Below are 20,600 nucleotides of genomic sequence, written 5' to 3' on the forward strand. Positions count from 1 at the left end.
TCCCAGAGAAGATCTGGATCATTAGGCGCTATTTCACCAAGAACAACTGAAACCGCTTGCTTGGCTTTGCGCTCATGCAGTCGTCTGGTCCTTCCACTGGCATCGTTCCAAGGTGTCTTTAGGGTGTACCTAATAGGACTAACGTCTCGACTTCTTAAGAAACTGTTAAGGTGGTCAATAGGTTCTTCCGACTTCATTCCTGTAGTGCTTGTCTCGGTTTCTTCTAGGAGGGTAAACATAATGACGTTTCTTGCTCTAGTAAGTCATGTGCTACCACCTAACAGGGAGTACTTGCAGCAATTCGAAGGTTACACATCACGCCCTAGACAAGGACGCAAAATAAATATAACGTAAACTGTATTAAAAAAATTAATTGAATACATAATTATCAACCAACACTTAGACAAAGATCAATAATCCCACCTGATCTTTGTTGCCTTTATTCTGGACTAAAAATAAAACATTTTTTGCTGCCTTCATTTATGATAAAAAGTGCCTAATTTATTACATAAAATACCTTTCATTATGACAAATAAGTACGAACTTTAAAGCGAGTGGTAAAGGAACCCGAAGTGGTATATTGGAAACCCGAAACGTTTTTCTGGGCGTTATTCACCGTATCCTTAACCTTGAGAAAATCACATGAACTCGTATCCCTGGCGGTATAAGGTGGAGAGATGCGTGTGTGTTGGTGGGGGCAAGTGGGAGCAAAAATGCAGTTTTTTTTAAATGAACCCTTTATTCTTAAAAGAACAATTTGGCCTCAGCTTACCATCGCGGACTACGTGGTCTTTAACTTGTTGCCACTGCTTCAAGTTCTCAGATTTTGGTGAGAATAAAAATAGAAAATCCGCTGAATAAATTTCAACTGTGTGCAGACGCAAGGGCGACATAAAATGCACGGGGTATTAAACCTCTTCATTATCTGCGGAACTCAGGAAAAACTGACGTAGAAGGCACAAAATAAGCATATAGCATTGTTTTCTTGGATACCAGCACACAGTCTGAGGTCTACGAAATCGGTTAATTTGTGCTCTCTATCCCTATTCGTTACATTTTAAGGAAAGGCAGCAAGGAAACGGGGCCCGCTCATGCAGACTTTGTAATGATGAGGTCCCTATCCATTTTTTTTTTTCTTTTTTGCCCCGCGGGCCTTGTTTGGTGCCACTGTTAATAACACTATTTCCATTGAGTGCCAGTTCAGAACTTACAGAAGTCTCAATGGTCTCAGTCTCCTCGTAAGAAAGGTTCTTGGTCTCCGGAAGCTTTGTGGGCAGCTCCCCTATTTTCTGCATGTCAAGATTAACCCGGCAGTTGTGACAAATAACTGTTGAGTGAATCGATGGAAAATGCAGGTTTTTGCTGGTACGATATAATCACTATTCTGAACAACTACGGTCTTAATTTACACAAGTAAGGGAACCTGTTTCAAAAAACTTAAATGATAGATTTTCCTGCCCTTTCATATACTTCAACTCTTCAATTCCCTACCCTTTGATATACCTGAAGCCTAATAAAGGTACACTTTAGGAGCTGAGTCTCCCTGTAACTATTTATAGGCCATCAGGGAATCTGCTTTAAAAAGCTGTAATTTAGGAGTCCGGTGAAGGCTTCTAAATTTACCTTTTTGCTGCTACGATCACTAATATAAAATGTTAGAATAATGAAAGGAAAAGAAACACGTAAATAAACAAAGGCTATTGAATTTGCGACCGTCACGGCTACTTAATTATTGAAAAAGTCAAAATAAAAAAAAAAGAAAAGTGCTTACAAAGTGCTTTAATTGAAGTGTCAGATTGGACCGTCATTTTAGAGCTGATCTGTTTGGTTGAAAAAGATGAAAAATGATGTATACGTACCTGAACCAACTGGAATAAAAATTCCCAGTTTCTTCCATATCAAATAACAAGCACTTTTGCCAAGTCCTCTTTCTGCCTTTGCGTTTTTTTGGGCTTGTCCGCCGTGCTTCGAGATTGGCGGAGGAACTCGGCACAGATTCGATCCTCGACGCCACCCTATACCAAGGGATGAGCGGTGCCGGGGACAAATCGTTAATTCCGAAAGGTCTAACTCCGAAGAAAAGGATGTAGATACTCTTCCCAAAATAAGTTCGATTTCGGTTTCTACGTCAGTTATTGACAAGGAAGACTTATGACCCGCGATGTCTCTTTTGCAGTTCAGAAATGGAATAACCTCAGTTGATCTGCTCCTATCTCTGGGGTCATAAGAGCAAGAACCGCCGACTAAGGAGCTAAAAGAGCACTTAACGTCCATGATGACACAAAACTGGCAAAAGAAATTCACTCTAACTTCGTTAATTAAATTTTCCCTCTGCATTTAATTGACTAATTCAATTTACTACGGCCAGTAAACTGCTTCGAGCTTTAGCCAACTCTGTCATTTCTTCAACAAATAATAAAAATAAATCCTCACAATTGAAGAAAATATCAATTTAAAAAGCATCTATGATTTTTGTCTTTCTGTTCCGATTCTCCTGAAATCAAAGGAAGCGAAAAAATCAAGTATAAAAGTTAAACAGGTTAGCGGAGAGCTAATCAAATTACATCCTGATATTTATCAGGGAAAACATCTTACACTGAAAAGAAAAACTTTCACCTTAACAATGAGAAAAAATAACCTCTCTTTGGCCGATTACCTTTTTTCAATAAAAAAGGACGAAAAGCTCACACCAGAATCGTTTTCAGTACGCTTTCGTGTATATTCCGGCCTGCTGTGTAAAAACTTCGCTTGACGTTACGGTCACGCAACAAGAATTGTTTACTCAGTCGTTGTAAAAAATTTGAATGAATTACTGTCATTTCAAAACCTTCGCGTGAGGCACTGTAAAGAAAACCCATGCTGATTCTAACATATTATAAAGGAAAACCTTAAATCCCTCTAATGACATAGTTAAAAGGAAAATCTGAATTATACCACATAGTGAAAAAAACGTTTGAATTAAGGAGGTATTTGCGGGATTTTTCACATTTGAAAATACAGCAATTTCCTGCGCGTTGTTTGCTATTTATGAACAACAATAAAGATAAGTCATATAGTTTCTGGGAAAGTACGGCACTCACTCTATCAAAATTCGGTGTCATGATCCTTTGAATCGTTTTTCCTTGAAGACCAAAAGTCAGTTTAAAATATCAATTTCACACTTGCTTGCGGGACCTTTCGGGATCGTCGCGGGTCAAATTCGTTTTTCTCAGTTTTCTCAGAATAAAAGCGCTCCGGAAGAAAAAGAAATACATTAAATTTCTTCTATTCGTATTAGCTTTTTATAGTCAGAAAATAAGCGAAATTCATTTTTCAAGTCTTGCCACTCAATGGTCGATATTTCCTGACCGTCGCTCTTAAGCATCTTACGAATTCAAACAGATATCAAGTTATGTTAGAGGTAACCTCGAAAACGTGAAAGGAATTCAAAATTCGAATATCAAATTAATCGCAAGACATTCACTCAAAGTGATTGAAAGTCCTTAAACGTAAAGCTCTGGAACAATCCAACATCAGACTGGGACGTAGGATCATAGTTTCTAAAGAATCTGTGATGCTGCGTCGGTGGGATAGTATTAAAGGGTAATTTAGTGTTATCAACCTAATTAATAACGTAAACTGGCCACTGTAATAGTTTTAAAGCTGACGTTTCGAGCGTTAGCCCTGCGTCTGAGCGAATGACAAATGGCTAACTGACGAAGATTCGTGCTGACAAAAGGGGCTAACGCTCGAAACGTCAGATTTAAAACTCTTTAAGGTGGCTAGCTTACGTTATCAAAACACTTGATATATCCCTAATTACCCTGTTGTGACCTGGAAAACTTACAAAGGTAATGTGGTCAGCTCTCCTATTTGGGATTAGTTGGCTTTATGCGTCAAGAAAAGTCAGTGACAGTTTAGCGATAAGTTTTCAAGCTTTTACTTTTCGAGGTCTTCCTTTCGAGGTCTCGGGTCTTAGCCTTATTATAAAGCGCGCAGGAGGCAATTAGAGCACGAAAGAAGTGTAGGGGGGAAACACGAGACTTTGTCAAGTGTTTTCCCTAATCTTTTCGGAAGATGGCCGATAGCAATTGGCAGATAGCATAGCAGCTCCATGTTTTTTACTCAAATAAAAACGCTCCTTTAACCAATGACAGCGCGCTTTAAACCCGGACATTATTGTAAATATTCATGAAATTGCTCTAGATTATTTCCTCATGAACTTCTGCGAGCGTGTGGAAATTTCCTCTTCCGTGCTTATCACACATTGTTTTAATAAAAAATCCCCTAGTGATTCCAAGTCGATCAAAGAGCTACATAAATCTTTTAATCTTTGAAATGGAGACGAAAATATTGCTCTAGTAAATAGATTTGTTAATTATGTCGAATCTCTCGTAGCATCTAAATAATACTGTTTCAACACTTTATTTTGGTTCGCCTGATGCTTGTTTGTTTGTTCCCCTAATCATTTGAGGATTTTGAAATCCACTTTGTAGTAGTATCAAAATTCTAGGCGACTAACATAAACTGATAGCAAGCGATAACACCGTAGATTTATTCAAGTCAGGCATAACGTTTTGAAAATTCTTTCGGCAATTGTTCGTTTTAAAACGACGAGGCTAAAAGCAACTGTTAAAAGACAAAATTGGCATCAAACAAGAAATTTCTCTAGAATGTATATGTGATTCTACTTTATTTAAGTGTTGGGAAAATGAATGGAAATAATTTATCGTAAACCATTTAGTAGAAATAAAAAAAACCAGCTGAATATCCCCCATTTCATTAACGACCTCACTTTCCAACTATAGCGACTGTTACATTCAGAAAGTATGCCAAACAAAACAAGAACAGGATGTGAAACCACTACAATAGGCGTATATGTAAATGTTAGAATGACCCTGGGGGCGGGGTGCGCCGTTCATTTCTTTGAGTGGTTACCCTTGCATAGAAATGGTCCGTGATTATAGAGATGCGCGCTCGCTGTGATGTGAGACTGTCATGGCGTTCGGACGTGGTTTGCTCTGATCCGCCATGGTTTTCAATTTAGCCCATAACATAACTCCATTCGAATATCTAAATTGAATGCCGTTAGTTGCCTGCTTTTTTGACCGTGAGAACTCTGGGTACAGAATAGTTTCAACGCAGGGGGTCTTGAAACTGTTAAAAACTTCGTGGGCGGCTATGGAGGACTTTCCTGGTAAGTAACTGTGTCTTCTTTTCGATCTTTTAACATCCGTGCCTTATCCTTGCTAAGGCGTAAAATCTTACCGCACGTAAAGAGAGACTGAATGGAATTACTAAATGAACACTGCCGACTGGAAGAAATTACGCTGTTAGTTACTGGCGTAAAGTCTTACATATATACATCAACAACTGCAAGAAATGACGCCGTTAGTTACTGGCGTAAAATCTTATATATACGTCATCGACTGGAAAAAATTACGCCGATAGTTACCGCTGTCATTGGTTGAAGGAGCGTGTTTTATTTGAGTAAAAACCATGGAGCTGCCATGCTATCTGCCAATTGCTATCAACCATCATCCGAAAAGATTAGGGAAAACACTTCATCAGGTCCCGTGTTTCCCTCCTACATTTCTTTCGTGCTCGAGTTGCCTCCTACGCGCTTTATAATAAGGCTAAGACCCGAGACCTCGCCGTTAGTTACGTAGGTAAAATCTTTCCAACTGGCGTATAAACTAACAGTATGAATTTATTACGGACAGGCCCTGCTTCTAATTCAGCTAACTGAATTTTACGTCAATAACTAACGGCGTAATTTCTTCCGGTCGATAGTATTTATATGTAAAATTTTATGCCAGTAACTAACGGCGTATTTCTTCCAGTCGGTGATGTATACATGTAAGATTTTACGTCGGTAACTAACAGCGTAATTTCTTCCAGTCGGTGATGAATATATGTAAGATTTCACTTCAATAACTAAAGGCGTATTTCTTCCAGTCGGTGATGTATACATGTAAGATTTTACGCCAGTAACTAACGGCGTCATTTCTTCCAGTTGGTGATGTATTTTAGTAGAAATAAAAAAAGCCGGCTGAACATCCCCCATTTCATTAATGACCTAACTTTCCAACCATAGAGACTGTTACATTCAGAAAGTATGCGAAACATTAATCTTTTAATCTTTGAAATGGAGACGGAAATATTGCTCTAGTAAATAGATTTGTTTAGGCGTATATGTAAATTTTAAAATGACCCTGGGGGCGGGGTGCGCCGTTCATTTCTTTGAGTGGTTACCCTTGCATAGAAATGGTCCGTCATTACAGAGATGCGCGCTCGCTGTGATGTGAGACTGTCGTGGCGGTCGAACGTGGTTTGCTCTGATCCGCCATGGTTTTCAATTTAGCCCATAACATAACTCCATTCGAATATCTAAGTTCTTCTCTGTCTCACTGTGACTTCTTGGATAAGAACGGTTGGTGTAAATCGAAAAGAGCTGTTCCTGTTACACATACAACGTAATGACACTATTGCTTATACAATTTCATTCTGAAACCAATATTTTTCTGTCAACCAAAGTGATTTGAGAGAGAGAAAAGAGAGGATTGATAAGTTATTTATATTTCTATCTATCTTTCTATCTATCAAGAGGCGTACTAGAACAGCCAAGAGGGGCTACAGAAGACGTGGATTACTTTGAAGTACATGGACAGGTACCATAATTCAGTGGTGATGTAGTGGAAATCAACTCTGTAGAGGACCAGGCCAACCTTCAACCAGGCCACAAGGTGTACGAGAAAATTGAGAATTGGCTCTGTGAAATCTAATCTCAATCACATAGAATCTGCCTCTGATCTTGCTGCGCTAGCTTATAGGGCCATCCTGCGGACGATACGAAATAAGACGCTTGTACCAACTATCAACGTTAAGGTGTTAGCAGAAAAAGGGCTTACTTTGAAACAAATTAGTCAGCCTTAGAACATGGTAAAAGGCTTACAGCGAATGGCAGCAGGAAACTCATTCGGCCGCGGTGGGTCAAATGTGCAAGTTTTTCTTAGTGAAGCTACATTAACGCCAAGCTTCGAAGTTGAAAGCTTCAAACGCAAGAATAATGTTATCACAATTACAGCACGTTCTTTAAAAGCTCTAAAGAAGCTGTCATATCTCTACTGTGAGTGGATTAAAGACAACGCTGAAGAAATGGATGAACATTTTGTGGAAAACTTATGTTACTCTTTCAATGAACACCGAAGCCTTTATCCACATCGCATAGCACTTACCTTTGGAACCGCTTTCGAAGCATCCCACTCACTAGAAGCTTTTGCTGATGACTTCGCTGGTTGGCAAACATTCGTCGCTTACGCCAAAGTGACCTCAAGTGATAGAAAAGTTGTTTTCATGTTCGGGGGTCAGGGATTAGAGTGGTATGCCATGGGAAGGCAGTTAATGGAATATGAAACTGTCTTCAAAGAAGCTATTTTAACAGTGGGAAGATTACTAAAAGATATGGGAGAAACGTGGTCACTTGAAGACGAACTGATGGCGCCAAAAGACGTCTCACAAATGACAGAGTGCTACATTGCTCAGACGGCCACCTTTGCTGTCCAGTACGCAACCGCACAGCTTCTTAAGTCCTGGAAAATTCTTCCGTCTGCTGTTATAGGTCAAAGTTTTGGAGAGTTGGCAGCTGCCTGTGTTTCTGGAATCATAACTGTCAAGGAGGCACTTCAGCTGGTAGTAATTCGCTCCACTCTTCATGATAGCTGCCCAAAGAATGGAGGAATGGCTGCCCTGGGCTTGTGTGAGGCAAAAGCCAGGGATTTACTTTTAAATCTAAGGTTAAACGCCACCCTTGACATAGCAGCAGTTAATGATGCAGACGGTGTTACTGTAGCGGGTGATTTTAAATTCATCGAAGCTCTGGGGGAACATCTATCGGTGAACGCAAGAGATGTTTACTGGCGCGTTTATGGAACAAATCGTGCATTTCACAGTTCACAGATGGAACCCATCAAAATCCCTTTTCAGGAAGCTTTGAAAAGGGTTCAACTAAAGCCTCAGTTATCAAAGATTCCGATGTATTCTTGCGTTGAAGGCGAAATTGTCTCAGGTCAGCAGTTAAACAGCGATTACTGGTGGCGAAATATTCGCTGTCCTGTTCGCTTCTATTCAGCAATGAAACACCTACTACGGGATGGTTACAGGCAGATAATTGAGATAAGCATGCAGCCATTTCTTTTCCGCCACGTGAACCGGATAGCTCTTCAGGAAAATCTAACGGAACGGGAAAGGCCCGTTGTTTTTACAACTCTTCCTCATAAGACAGTGCCAATCGAGGACCAACACAAATATTTCCTTCAGAACACGGTATGTAAATTGTTTACAGTGGGATTTCCTATAGACTGGAACTCGGTGGAGGGGAACCGATCAGCGAGGTTCATCCGGTCCGAAACATCTCCACGGCTGGAAAGCAGCTCTTGTTACAGGGAACATCCACCACAACCAAAAGAGCAACAAATTAGTTCCAGAGAAACCATTAAGAGGCCAACTCATCCTTATCTATCAAAAGTCAAAACGACCGACTTATGTTTAAGACTACACTGCTGGGAGACTGAGAATGATCTATTAAACATTACATCTCTGAAGAACCACGACCTAATCGAGGGAGGTGCCGTTATGTCTGGGGTTGCTTACCGGGAGATGGCCTTTGCAATGGTAAATGACAAATTTGTTCATATCTTTAGCCTGGATCTGGGTAATGTGAAGCTTTCAAGTCCTCCCACTCTTCCAAAAACACAGGTAACTACAGAAGACTCATGAATTCGAGTCATGCTGTAGAAGATAAAATGAGTTTACCTTGTCTTAGTGTTTTTTGTAATTTAGGTTGGATCCTTAAGTCCCCGCCTTTTAACGACAGGCAGCAGTGAGAATTGGGGTGAAGTGTGTAACCCTGCTGCTCCGTACGTTCAGCTGATCGTCAAAGAACAGCGCCATGGATCATATTTTCTCGGAGAATATTCATGTGGAAGGTTCCAGAGTGTGGAGTATCCCGTGATTGACACACTTCCCTGGTCATCGTGTTCACAGAACATAACCATTAGGTTATTTTCCATTACGAAAGACGGACGACTGACATCGCGACACGTTCAGGTACGTACAATAGCTCAAAATTACTTTAAATCATATTATGTTGAGCTATTGTCCTTGAAATAAGTAAACCTCTCGTTCACAGACACCTTCAAAGAACTATCTCCTACATAAAAATGAGTAACTCTGGAAATTGGTGGCCTTGGGCTTTGAAGACACATCTCATTACTTTCGCCTCATCTGGTGACTTAATGTTTAGAGTGATTATTATGTAATCATGATTTTTATCACGTGGATTTCGATATCGCGGAGATAAGTGGATCTTTCTCGGTCATAAATATGTTTGTCTTAGAGGAGCTAAGTGTGACGGTGAATGTCAAATGTCTCCCCATAAGTGGACCGACTTGATAACCATAAATTTCAATCGGCCTAAAGCTATTAAGTGGCTTTGTTGGACATTAACAGATGTTGTTGATCTCTATTTAGCTCCAATTTAAAGGCTATTTGGAAAAACTTGCAGTAGTAGACAAATGAGAGAGATACACTGTCAAGACTGGATCATCGATAAATTACATAATAAGCTATACTAATGGTCTTACTTCCTACATTTTAAAGACTCTAAGAGAAGCTCTCCTGAAGAATCAAACTATTTTCAATAAGGAGTACCAAGAATGGCAGCCTGCTGAGGTAAGAGGTACTCTTACTGAATAAGGAATATCCCCACAGTAAGTTATTCAGGGGCAAGCTGTGCAAATGCCATCAGCACAAGGAGAAGAGTACCAAGCCATAAATTGGAGACATGCTTACAAAAGGAAAATAACTTAGACAGCATTTTTGCATGCTTTATCTTCAATAGGTTCGAGGTCCTCTCTCATTTCTAAAATGCCAGAATAATAGATTTTTGCCACGTAATCCCACAACATATGGCATCGAGGAAGTCTGGAGCCAGTTAGTAGATAAAGGTAGCACAGTACTCGTTTGTCCTGGTGATCATTACTCCCTTAGTGAGTTACCTCGAGCGCAAGTAACAGGCGGTATCTTAGCAACTGCCCCGGCCATCAACTGCTGCATGTTGCTACCAGAATTGCCCACACTTCCAAGAATGTTTACCCAAAGACGTGCTGTGGAGAAACTTTCCGGCGGTGTACATGTAGGCGTGTTCCTTCACTCAAAGAGAGGTAATCTAAAAAGAAACGCCTGGACCTTTAATTAAAGGAGCATGATTTATTTTTTTTCTTTCAAATATGATCAGTGTCCAAATTCATGCAGGAATTTCGTTTGTTTCACTGCTCCTCTAAAAATCCACTTTGGCAACGAAATTGACCTTTTCACTAGCTTTTCCCACGCCTCTAATTTTTTTCATTTTTTCATGGTTGGCCATTTCAACCACAGTTTATGGTTTTGGTCCAACAACTTACGATCAAAAAGTACCGTAAAAGAAGGTTTTACAAAACTAATCCATGAATTAGATATTTTGCCTATGGTTTCTCAGGGTTTCTTTCTTTCCAATCAACGAATTAAAATTGCCAGAGATCTGCCACGATAAAGAATATGATAAGACGGATAAAAGTATCCTGTTTAAATCCCATTCTCAACTTATTTCTGTTGTATTAGGCAACAAAATGCCGCGTTACAGAGACCTATTTTTCCGAGAAGATTTCCACAAACTTGAGTTGAGATCAAAACCTGGCGAAAGAGAAGCGATTCAAAACGAGGAAACTAAAAAAGATCATGGATCTGAAAGGGTAACGATACTCTTTACTTTAGGTTACGTTGTCAATATTTTTGTCTAAAACTAAATATTCCGCTTGGGACAAATTTCAAAAGATACGACACATGCTTCCTTGTAAAGAGAGGATCAAGCAATGAAAACTGAATCCCAGCCCATTCAGGTCTTATCCCTTCGAAGTAACGCTCGGAATCTGGACTTGTCACCTTCATCTCGTATTTTGCCTCAATGAACTAATCGGTAAAATACAGCCCAAGTGGAAGTTAGATTCCCTCAGCCTAAACGTATCTCGTCTGTTACCTAATCCTTTGGAATAAAAGATTAGGTCTGATTCCTTTCACGTTTGTTTTCTCTTCTTTTTGGGGGAGACATTTGACATTCACCGTCACACTAAGCTCCTGTAAGACAAACATGTTTATGACCGGGAAAGAATCGTTGTTTTTTTTTTTCTATTCTTAAACTCATAATCGAACGAAATTTTTCTTAAAATGAAATCAACTTTAATTTCAGAACCTTACGTGGTGCAGCCAGGAAGGATCTTCTCCAGTGCCTTGAAGTAAACTTGGCGAAAGCGAAGAGTTGGAGGTTACGAACGTAGGAAACCAAGGACTTATTCCATAGAATTTTGTCGAATTATTCCGATTTGAAAGCGTTTTACGACATTTTAGAGGCTGTGTTCGCTGTGAAGCTAGTGACTGTTTAGAACCATAGTCATGGTATTCAGCAGTCGTGTAAAAAAAAAACCAAGAATTAATTAGCTTATTTGAAGTATCAAGGTCAACCGACGTTTATAATTTAATGATAGTGTTTACTTTTTATTTCCTGCCTTCACTTAAGAACCATGCTGAATAGAAAAGGAACAAATCGGTTTTCAAGTTAGATTTGATATCTTATTATTACGCATGTCCAAGTGCCACTGCCTATTCTTTGCGATATCAGGCGGCACTTCTGACTGAGGCAATTTTAAGTAAACAGAATCACTCCATTAACAAGCTTGTGTAGCAACTATCTCTTTTTAAGCCAGACGACAGAAGGGTTGGCTGAGCGAAATTTACGCACAGGTATAGATAAAAACCCTCAAACCACCCGTTCTAAAGCGATGAAGGTGCTTTTCAACTTATAAAGGAATTCATATGCTGAGGTTTGGACTGCAAATCTTTAACGGTTGATTTTTGGGGGAATATGTTCCTTAATTCAGTTAGCCTTCTCAAATTTCTAGATACAGATATAAAGTCACACCTGTATACAACGGCCAAATATAAGGCATTTACAAGAAAACCACCTGATAATTTTCCATTTTATTTACTGTAGGGTTGAGGTGTATATCACGGTCACTTTAATGTTGCAGACACGGTCACCTTTACATTTTCTGATTCCACAAGTCCATTATTATGCACCTGTATATATAACGGTCACTGAACTGGATTACCATAAGCGAATTGTTGTCAACATTGTAGCTATCGGGGCAGGGGTATCAATGAACACAACTACAAATACTATATGGCATCGCCTATGTCCAGAACGTGCTTGGGAAGTACAGTAATAGAATTGCAGGAGAGGCTCAAAATCTCTTTCAAGCTTTTTTTTTTGTCTCCATACTGCAGTAGCACCCGTATTTTCTGAAATAGTACAACTCTAATTTACATTGAAAAAATTGAGGGACATCCTGTATAGGATCAAGCTTCGCGCTCTGAAATCTCAGAAAAATATAACTTATCTTTATTTGTCTTTACTGTTAAGCAAAGGGTTGAAGAAACGCTTTTAATTAATTGAGTTAATTCGGTTAATTGAGTTTACAGTGAACTGAAATATTTTGTGGCTTCTGCACCGTATTTCTTACGTTGCTCGTAATTGTTATTGTCAAAAAAAATAAATTGAGTGGTTATTCTCACATCTAAACATTTGAATTTTATAAGAGTTCACGGGAAACCTGTAAATAAAGGTCCCGAAGCCAATTCCCGTGGTAAATTTTTATATACAGGTTTGACTGCTTGTATATACACACCTCTTTTTGAAGTGGTGATAGAATGCGTCGATTTCGTCTTTGTGTATATTCAAGTGTTACCCACAACCCTAGTGTGATGAAAATCGATTCTAGTGTTGGCAGTTTAACAGAAAATTGCGCGCGTGCCATCGGCATGTTTCATATATTGAAGAATGATACGTGAGCGCGCGTAGATATGGAATTTCTCTTCGAGTGTTTAACTCGATAGCTCACTCGTGAGCGCAGCGAACGAGTGAGATGTAGAGTTGAACACGAGAAAAGAAATTTCACATCTACAAGCAACCATGTATTATTTTGTTTATAAACACAATTGCCCTTTGCGGACAAGAAAAGTCGACGTTGTTAATGAAAGGAAAAAAAAGGATCGACAGTCCGCGAAAAAAAGTCGTAAAGTGCGTTGGCGATAGGGCTCATGAAGAAAAATGCGTTGAATCATTAAAAAACAAACGATGGACGTAACTTTCAATTTACAAAATTCTCAGTTATTGACTTTTCCTTGCCGACTGCCGAAATTTATTCAGGTACACAGCCAAACTCGGCTTGTGGCAAATCTTCCACTTGTCGATTTTCGTTCTGAGCCACGGAAAATGCCATTACCAAAGCCACTGAGTAGGTAACTTTCGGTATTTCTTCCCCTCCTAGGAAATTTTAAAAGTCACTGCCTACCTGCAGTAATATAAATCTTCGAGTGTTTTAGCACCCATAATCCGAGAAAATTTCGACAAACGACCTTGGATTGAGAATGGTGAGGGTTTTTCCATTCGTTCATCAACATATAAGAGTGGCGCGAAAGGCGTGTGACGTGTCAGCAACTGATTGGCGATATTAAACACACGTGAAAAATTATCATATCTTTTCACGTGTCGTTACGGCTTTTCTCAGGGCAGGAAATCCTTGAATAACAATGCAGTTTGTATGATAAATAGAGAATAATACGCGGGCGTGCGTAGATATGGAATTTCTCTTCGAGTGTTTAACTCGCCAGGTCACAAGTGAGGGCAACTAACGAGTGAGATGAAAAAAGTCAACTAATTAATGAATGAAAATAAAAGAATTGACAATCCCCGAATAAAAATTGTAAAGTGCGTTGGTGCTAAGGCTCAAAATGAAAAAATGCGTTGAAACAACATAAAAATAAACAATAGACATAATTTTCAAAATACAAAATTCTCAGTTAATGACTTGGTCCTTAGTCAGATAGGAAATCATTCAGGCACTCGACCAAAATCGGCCTGTGGCAAATCTTCCAGTCGTCGATTTTCGTTCCCAGCCGCGAGAAATGCCATCACCAAAGCCACTGAATACGTAACTTTTGGTTTTTCTTTCCGTATTTTGGTTTTCCTCTCCTTCTACGAAAGTCTGAACGTCACTGTCTGTAAGCAACACAGATTTTTCAGTGTTTTAGTAGCTCTAATCCTGGAAAATTCCGACAAACGACCTTGGATTGAGAATGGTGAAGGCTTCGCTGTTCATTCATCAACCTGACCGAGCAGCGCGAAAGGCGAGTGACTTAGTCACATGACTTAGTCACATGAGATAAGAGATGTACTCAGTGCGATTTTGCTTTTAATTTTTAATTAACTATTAATTTAATAATTTTAATTAATTTAATCTAACTTCAAATTTTGAAACCTTCTCTTTTTCCATAAATCATCACCTTCGCATTTCTCAGGATGTGTTCCGTGAAAATGTATTTTACAATAGTCCAGCATTAGTATTACACATTTAGTACTGGGACTTGTGGACTAACGATTTTCAATGGATTGGTGCACAACTAAATTGGTCAGTCCATAAATCCTATTTCCGACAAAAACCTGAAATCAATCACTTAATTTCCACACGCTTCTTCCCACGTTGGTTGCTTGTTGGTTCCATTTGACAAATATTATTTTTTGATAGGCGTTTATGCTGAATAAGGTTTTATGACAATCAGACAAGCTTTGCAGTTGCTTAGCGCTAACGAAGCGTTGTCACGAGTGACGTGTGAGTAGCTTATTGGCGATAATTCACGTTGTTGTTTCGATTAAAATCTTGGCTTTTTGAGGTTAAAAGTCATTTAGTTGGCTTAGTTAGCTAAAACAGCAATTTTACTGGACTGCTAGTAAAATGCAAGGCACCTCTGCCCAAACATCATAAAACCTGCAAGGCACCTCTTTTAGACGTTTGTTTCCCTGTCACATTCATCCTTCAAAGATTCAGGGGCGTAGAGTGTATCAACTCGGCTGTATTCATTGCCTTGTTTCTTGGAAGTGTCCTCATGTGAGGGGGGTCTGATCCCAACAGCTGGTCTCCAGCAAAGCAAGGACAGATGAACAGGTAGAATACACAAGCCGTGGAGGAGACCGAGCACGACGATGCCGAAGAACATTTTAAAGAATATACGGAAGATCTGTGATGCGGCAAATGCAAGAACGACCATGCCAAGGAAAGTACTGAACCCTAAGAAACAAATAAATAAAAGAAGGAAACCAAATTAAACAATGCTAGAGCGCTGGCAAAATGGTCACCTTGTTTTTACAGTGTGGAAGTAACTCGATTCTAAAGAAAATTCAGAGTGTAATTGAATAAATCGTTGTGTTGAACCACACAGAAAGAAAATAACAGTCACGACAAGTTTACGTCCAAATGAAGGAGAATCTGTAGTTTTCCTTCATTGCGTTCGACTTGCTACCGAAATATTTATGAGAAAAAAACTGCAGAAGTGAGTCTAAAGTGTCCGAATTAAAGATGAAAAATAAACTTAAATGTACACGTGACTAACCTCCCATGAATACACTTGCTCCTAATGTACTCAAGGCATCTACCACTCGTCCATTGACTGTTGCTTCGTTTGACGTTATGTAAGCATGCGCGATATGTGCGCTGTAATCGACTGCAAATCCAATGGCCATAACGAGGTTAACCATAGAAACAGAATTAAGGGAAACATTCCAGATGACCATCAGTCCAAATAACTCGCATATCAGGGCCGCAAAGTTCAGCACTACAATGAACGTAACTGTGCAGTCCACTAAAAAGGGGCTTGTAACAAGCAGTACCGCTATGGCTGCGATAATGAGATTTCTTACGGTTTCCCTGGAAGTAATGGCGTACTGCTCGAAGTATATGAAGAGTCGATTGATTGGAAAGGCATCAAGTTCCGACTTTTCTGTGATATCTTCACGAAGTGTGAGCATGGCGTTTTTCTGGATGGTGGAGGTGCTGGTACTCTTCATAAATCCAAAGATGCGAGAGGCTTCCAGTCTGGTGTCATCCGTGGTAAACTTCAAATCTTGACTGAAATGGGAAAAGGCTGGAATACGAAGGAATTCTCTCAAGGCAGGCAAAAAGTAAGGACCACTGATGCTCTTATTAGTTTGCTCAGCGTAACGAGAGAACGTGTCCATCCAGGATAACGAGCGGTCTCTGTAGTATTTGTTTTCCGTCACGATGTTTGTCAATGCTCTGATCTGTTGCTGGGTTGTATATTTCTCATAATCTAACGCGCCAGTCTCCACGATGCTCACTGGAATAGAAAGGTCAAACTGTTTTTCTTGAGCGGTCAAAAACTGTTTCAAGTAAGAATCATCCTTTGCTAGGATTCTTCTGTTAAACGCCTCGTCCACTTGAGTGACTCCGTAAATTCCAGCTCCAAGCAGCAGCAGCGAGATGAATATCACCGAGCATTTTGTTGCTGGAAACGTCAAGAATTTTCCCCAAGTCTTCATGACTCGATTTGACGTCTGTGTGATGGGCTCGTCCCAGGCTGGCTTTCCATCTTTGGGCCGCGGCGCCAGGCAGCATGGGAGGCAATCTCTGCGACCGGATTTAATTCTTCTTATGTCATAGGTCATGACGGCCACAAAGAAGGTGACAACCATTAGGAATGATGACGTTACTGTCAGGGCTGCGTAGATGCAGAAATACCTACAATAGGATGAGTTAAGCATCGATCAGTAATCACTATGTTACTCTATCTACGTAAGTGTTTTGCAAAATTGAAACCCATGCTTGCCTTGTGTAGTAAATAGCAAAAAGAGCATGTTGGCCTGCATAGTACAATTAACATCGATGCACACGTAGTTTGAATTCGAAACACTTAACTCTTTATCGCGTCACTGGTGATCGCACCAGTGTTTTCCCTTAATCACAACTTTTTCTGAGCCAGTGAGAAAGCTTCATAAAACGCAACAACCAATCAGATTTCAAGGCTTCTTTAAAGTAGCCAGTCAAATTGAAAAGACTTAAAGACACTCCGGCCAAGCCACGGAAATTGTAAAAAGGCCTGAAATGGAAATCCTTTTTATCCTTCGTGACGCGATGTCTTTTATTCAAAGTGTGCCGAGATTTGTGAACACCCTCATAAAATTATTTTACCGCGTTGCATTATAAATATTTTCCCTAGATTAGTTATTCAAACAGAACCACAAGGAATCAGTAAAATTTCTTCATAATTGCTACCTGGAAGAGTAGACTTAGTCGGCAATCAATTCAACTTCCTTACCTAATGGCTGGGAATGAGGTGGATGTGCTGACTGCAAATGCCACTAAATCCGTCATAGTTGTCATAGTAACAGTCGCACCTGTATGCCTCATGACTGCTTTGATCTTTTCCGTTGTCGAAAGGTCACACGGCTGTCGGTCAAGTTCATCCACTAAGATGAATATGCCATCGAGGCCGATTCCAAGGACAAGGAACGGAAGCACTCCCACGATACTGACAAATGGCACTCGGAACCACATACCGAGGCCGAGTCCAGCTAGAATCCCCAGAGCCACTGCGAACACTCCTGCGTTAGCGAGCAGGGAATGGCCGGTCAGCGGATTTTTAAACTTTCCCAGCATGATGCAAGCAAAGGAGATCATCAGAGTGTAAGTGATTGACACCAGTTTGACGTCAGACCCACTGCTCTCAGCGACAGCGTCATCCAGGCTCCTCTCACTCGAGTAGTGGACTTCAAAGCAGGGAAGTTCGTCCACCACAGAAGCCATCTTATCGATAAACTTCTTCTCCCAGTTGAGGACCCTTTCGCGGGCGTCTTCATCGGACGGATCGCGAATATGATAAACTATTTGCAATGCTTTCGCACCAGTTATGATCTCTTGATTTCGGGTGATTTTGCCAAATATTCGGTTCAAGTTGAGCCAGAAGGGGCGTCCGTTTCGCATGATGAAGCTTGTGTTCTTTAAGGCTTTGCTTAGTTCATGTTGAATTTGGCTAATGTCTTTGTTGATCAGATAACTCTCATTAAACTGCAGAAATTCCAGCGGGTTGATCATCACACAGTCTTCTGGTGATCTGGATTTGTTCCCCGACAGTGTAACACAGAAATCGGTATAAGATTCTAAGGTCATTACTGCCTTGTGGGCACGGAAAGCCTGTCTCAGACACTCAGGAGAGAGAACATTGGGATGACCAGGCGCTGCCACCAAAAGGACGATTTCTTCTCGAAACTTGATTCGGAAGTATTTTTCGGCAGTCTCCAAGTCCTTTACAGCGTTGCTGCTTTGAGGTACGAAAAGTTTGTCAGTTCTTGTTTCTGACCGGAACCAAACAAACCCCACAGAACAAACACTGACAAACAGAAGACATATCTGAATTGTTATCAGCGGATGCGTAGCAATCTTTTCCCCAAACCAGCCAAAGAAATGTCTTAGAAGACGCAAATACCAGCTGCATATTGACGACCACAATAAACATGGATTGAGTCGGCGTGGACAGCAGCAACTGTAAAAGTGATCGTATCAATAAGACAAAGAAATGATTCAAATAATATAAATAAAACGAATAATAATGGTATTAAAATAAAAACACCCATAATAACGTGAGTAGTAATATGATGATGATGATATTAATCATTATAATGATGGAGGTGGTGTTATTATCGTCATCATTCTTATCATCACGTTCATTACCATCTTCATGACAAATGTATAATTTTTTATTTCATTCTGAAGACCCAGTCTTGTTTGCTTTCAATCGGGCGCTCTGCTTACTAGTGAAAAATAACGCCTTAAATAACGCCTTAAATAACGCCTTAAATATTTGTCTTATTACTATCATGACAAATTGCATGAACTAAGGAGGTTTTTCTGCGTACTCGTTTTCTAACACCTGAAACACTTAAAGGTAAGCGCTTCTCCGAGAGGTAAAGGTAATTCAAAACCGAATGATTAAACGGAAACAAAATTTCTTCACCTCAACGTTTTCCGATTTTATGTCAAAAATAATTTAAAATTTGCTCCTCAAAAGAAAAAAAAATGCATCTATCATATTTCAGTATCCTGCAATCTGACAAGTACAAATTTGAAAGCATTTTAAAAGCATGGTCAATAGATCGTACAAATACAGGCTTTCAGAGAGGCCGACGGTTCAATACTTCTCCATCACCTATTGGGAAAACGAAGCTTCGGTCTCAGCCAAAAATATCCTAAGCTCACCGTTGTGGTTTCGTACCCCGAACTACTCGGAATTCCACTAATACCTCACAATGCAGATTAATTCGGACGCTTTCCTGCTTTCTTATCCTTTCTCGCCAAAGAGCTCTGACGAGTTAGAGAACGCACATAGCAGGAGTCGCTTTTTTTTTTCCCGTTCGCTATTGAATTTCCTTTAGAATGGTCAGACGTGCTTAGAGTTTCTGACAAAGTTTCTGAATTGACGAAGTATATTTGCTCTTAGGGCTCACGACAGCTTCAAACGTCCGCAGAATATGCTTAGTTTTAAGGGTTTTAGAGTATTATAGCGGAATAACTCGAATTGAGAAAGCATATTTCCTAATATTGTTCTTGTGTTTTGATGTTTTTCTATTTTAAATGTTACTACCCGTCTAAAGCAGGAACTGTGACAAAATATTTGCCACTTTGAGTAAGGTTAACTTTTCTAAACATTGTATCAGAAATAATCAACACACAAATCCGCACTAACCTTGGTTCGTTTGACTCTTGCTTTTGGTCGGGCTGCTTCTTCATTCTGGCCATGATGAGACTTGGAAGTTAGGCGAGAAGAAATAGCTGTGGACTGCGGGAGCAGTTCAGTTATGAATGAACTCAGATGGCGGGTTATTTATATATACTTACTTCGAAAAATTTGATTGTGCCCATGTTTGGCATAATTTTGTTTTCGAATGCACTTCAGCAACGGACAAAGTTTGAAAGATGTTAATTTTCGTATTTCGTGACCGCCTTCAGCGGCGAGAACGCGAGACGAGCATGTACTATTTTCACGCGTAAGATTTTCGCTTAGAGCTGACAGTCGCAAAGATTTCGGTCTCTGTCTCTTGTGATATTCGAATCCTTACATTCGTATACCATTCAAAATCGAAACACCACCAAACATGGAGAAATAAATTATCTGAGACACACTGATAGCCGGCTGTTTATTCACCTGCATTAAATCACCCGTCACCTTTCAGACTAATCCTTTGTTTACGGGCAGTCAAAACATCTTGGCGGTCGCGAATAACAATTAGTAATGGAGCGCAAGTCACGTCTTACCTGCCGGCACATCACGAATCACGTTTCACATTAAAGGTTTGAGACTGAAAGCCCCATTCTCGATGTGAACGATAAGAAACCTTTAATTGATAATTTTTTTGTTAAATTTAAAGCCTGAGATGAAAAAAGAGAGAAAAAAGATTTTCGTCCATTGTTTCGACCGGTACAGATGTTATATAGAATTTCCGTTGTTGCTATGCCAGAACGTCGTGTATTTATGACAAATAACTGCGACAGGAAATTAATACGTGCGATATCAGAATGAGTGTGACAGGAAGTTCATCTATATTCGCTTCTTTTAGCTTTAGTAACAAAAATTGTGTTACAGGCCAGAAGGACTGGAGGAGGAAAACATCATCAACGAGA

General features: G+C 39.9%; 2 protein-coding genes across 2 annotated transcripts; one reads left to right on the forward strand and one right to left on the reverse strand.

Moving 5' to 3' along the window:
• Nucleotides 1–3,362: 3,362 nt before the first annotated feature.
• LOC113683211 (uncharacterized) lies at nucleotides 3,363–12,646 on the forward strand. The gene is made up of 7 exons (XM_089180616.1): nucleotides 3,363–5,176; nucleotides 6,587–8,736; nucleotides 8,821–9,087; nucleotides 9,640–9,711; nucleotides 9,881–10,202; nucleotides 10,639–10,769; nucleotides 11,264–12,646. The coding sequence occupies exons 2-7, from the start codon at nucleotides 6,919–6,921 to the stop codon at nucleotides 11,306–11,308; spliced, it is 2,655 nt and encodes an 884-aa protein (XP_089036742.1). The 5' UTR covers nucleotides 3,363–5,176; nucleotides 6,587–6,918; the 3' UTR covers nucleotides 11,309–12,646.
• Nucleotides 12,647–14,316: 1,670 nt separating this feature from the next.
• On the reverse strand, nucleotides 14,317–20,160 carry LOC113683233 (patched domain-containing protein 3). The gene is made up of 4 exons (XM_027200448.2): nucleotides 19,666–20,160; nucleotides 17,242–18,465; nucleotides 15,520–16,664; nucleotides 14,317–15,197 (listed from the first exon to the last, which is right to left on the reverse strand). Exons 1-4 carry the CDS (start codon nucleotides 19,716–19,718, stop codon nucleotides 14,914–14,916), a joined length of 2,706 nt encoding a protein of 901 aa, XP_027056249.2. The 5' UTR covers nucleotides 19,719–20,160; the 3' UTR covers nucleotides 14,317–14,913.
• Nucleotides 20,161–20,600: the final 440 nt, after the last annotated feature.

Source organism: Pocillopora damicornis, chromosome 8 (genome assembly GCF_964200805.1).
Source record: "Pocillopora damicornis chromosome 8, jaPocDami1.2, whole genome shotgun sequence".
Taxonomy (NCBI): Eukaryota; Metazoa; Cnidaria; class Anthozoa; order Scleractinia; family Pocilloporidae; genus Pocillopora; species Pocillopora damicornis.

Coding starts and splice junctions, on each gene's coding strand:
- LOC113683233 (XM_027200448.2), bottom strand. CDS start 19,718: ATGGCCAGAATGAAGAAGCAGCCCGACCAAAAGCAAGAGTCAAACGAA. Junction 18,466..19,665: donor CAAGAGTCAAACGAACCAAG/GTTAGTGCGGAT, acceptor TCACTTTTACAG/TTGCTGCTGTCCACGCCGAC. Junction 15,198..15,519: donor AGCAAGTGTATTCATGGGAG/GTTAGTCACGTG, acceptor TTTGTTTCTTAG/GGTTCAGTACTTTCCTTGGC.
- LOC113683211 (XM_089180616.1), top strand. CDS start 6,919: ATGGTAAAAGGCTTACAGCGAATGGCAGCAGGAAACTCATTCGGCCGC. Junction 9,712..9,880: donor AAGAATGGCAGCCTGCTGAG/GTAAGAGGTACT, acceptor TATCTTCAATAG/GTTCGAGGTCCTCTCTCATT. Junction 10,770..11,263: donor AAGATCATGGATCTGAAAGG/GTAACGATACTC, acceptor CTTTAATTTCAG/AACCTTACGTGGTGCAGCCA.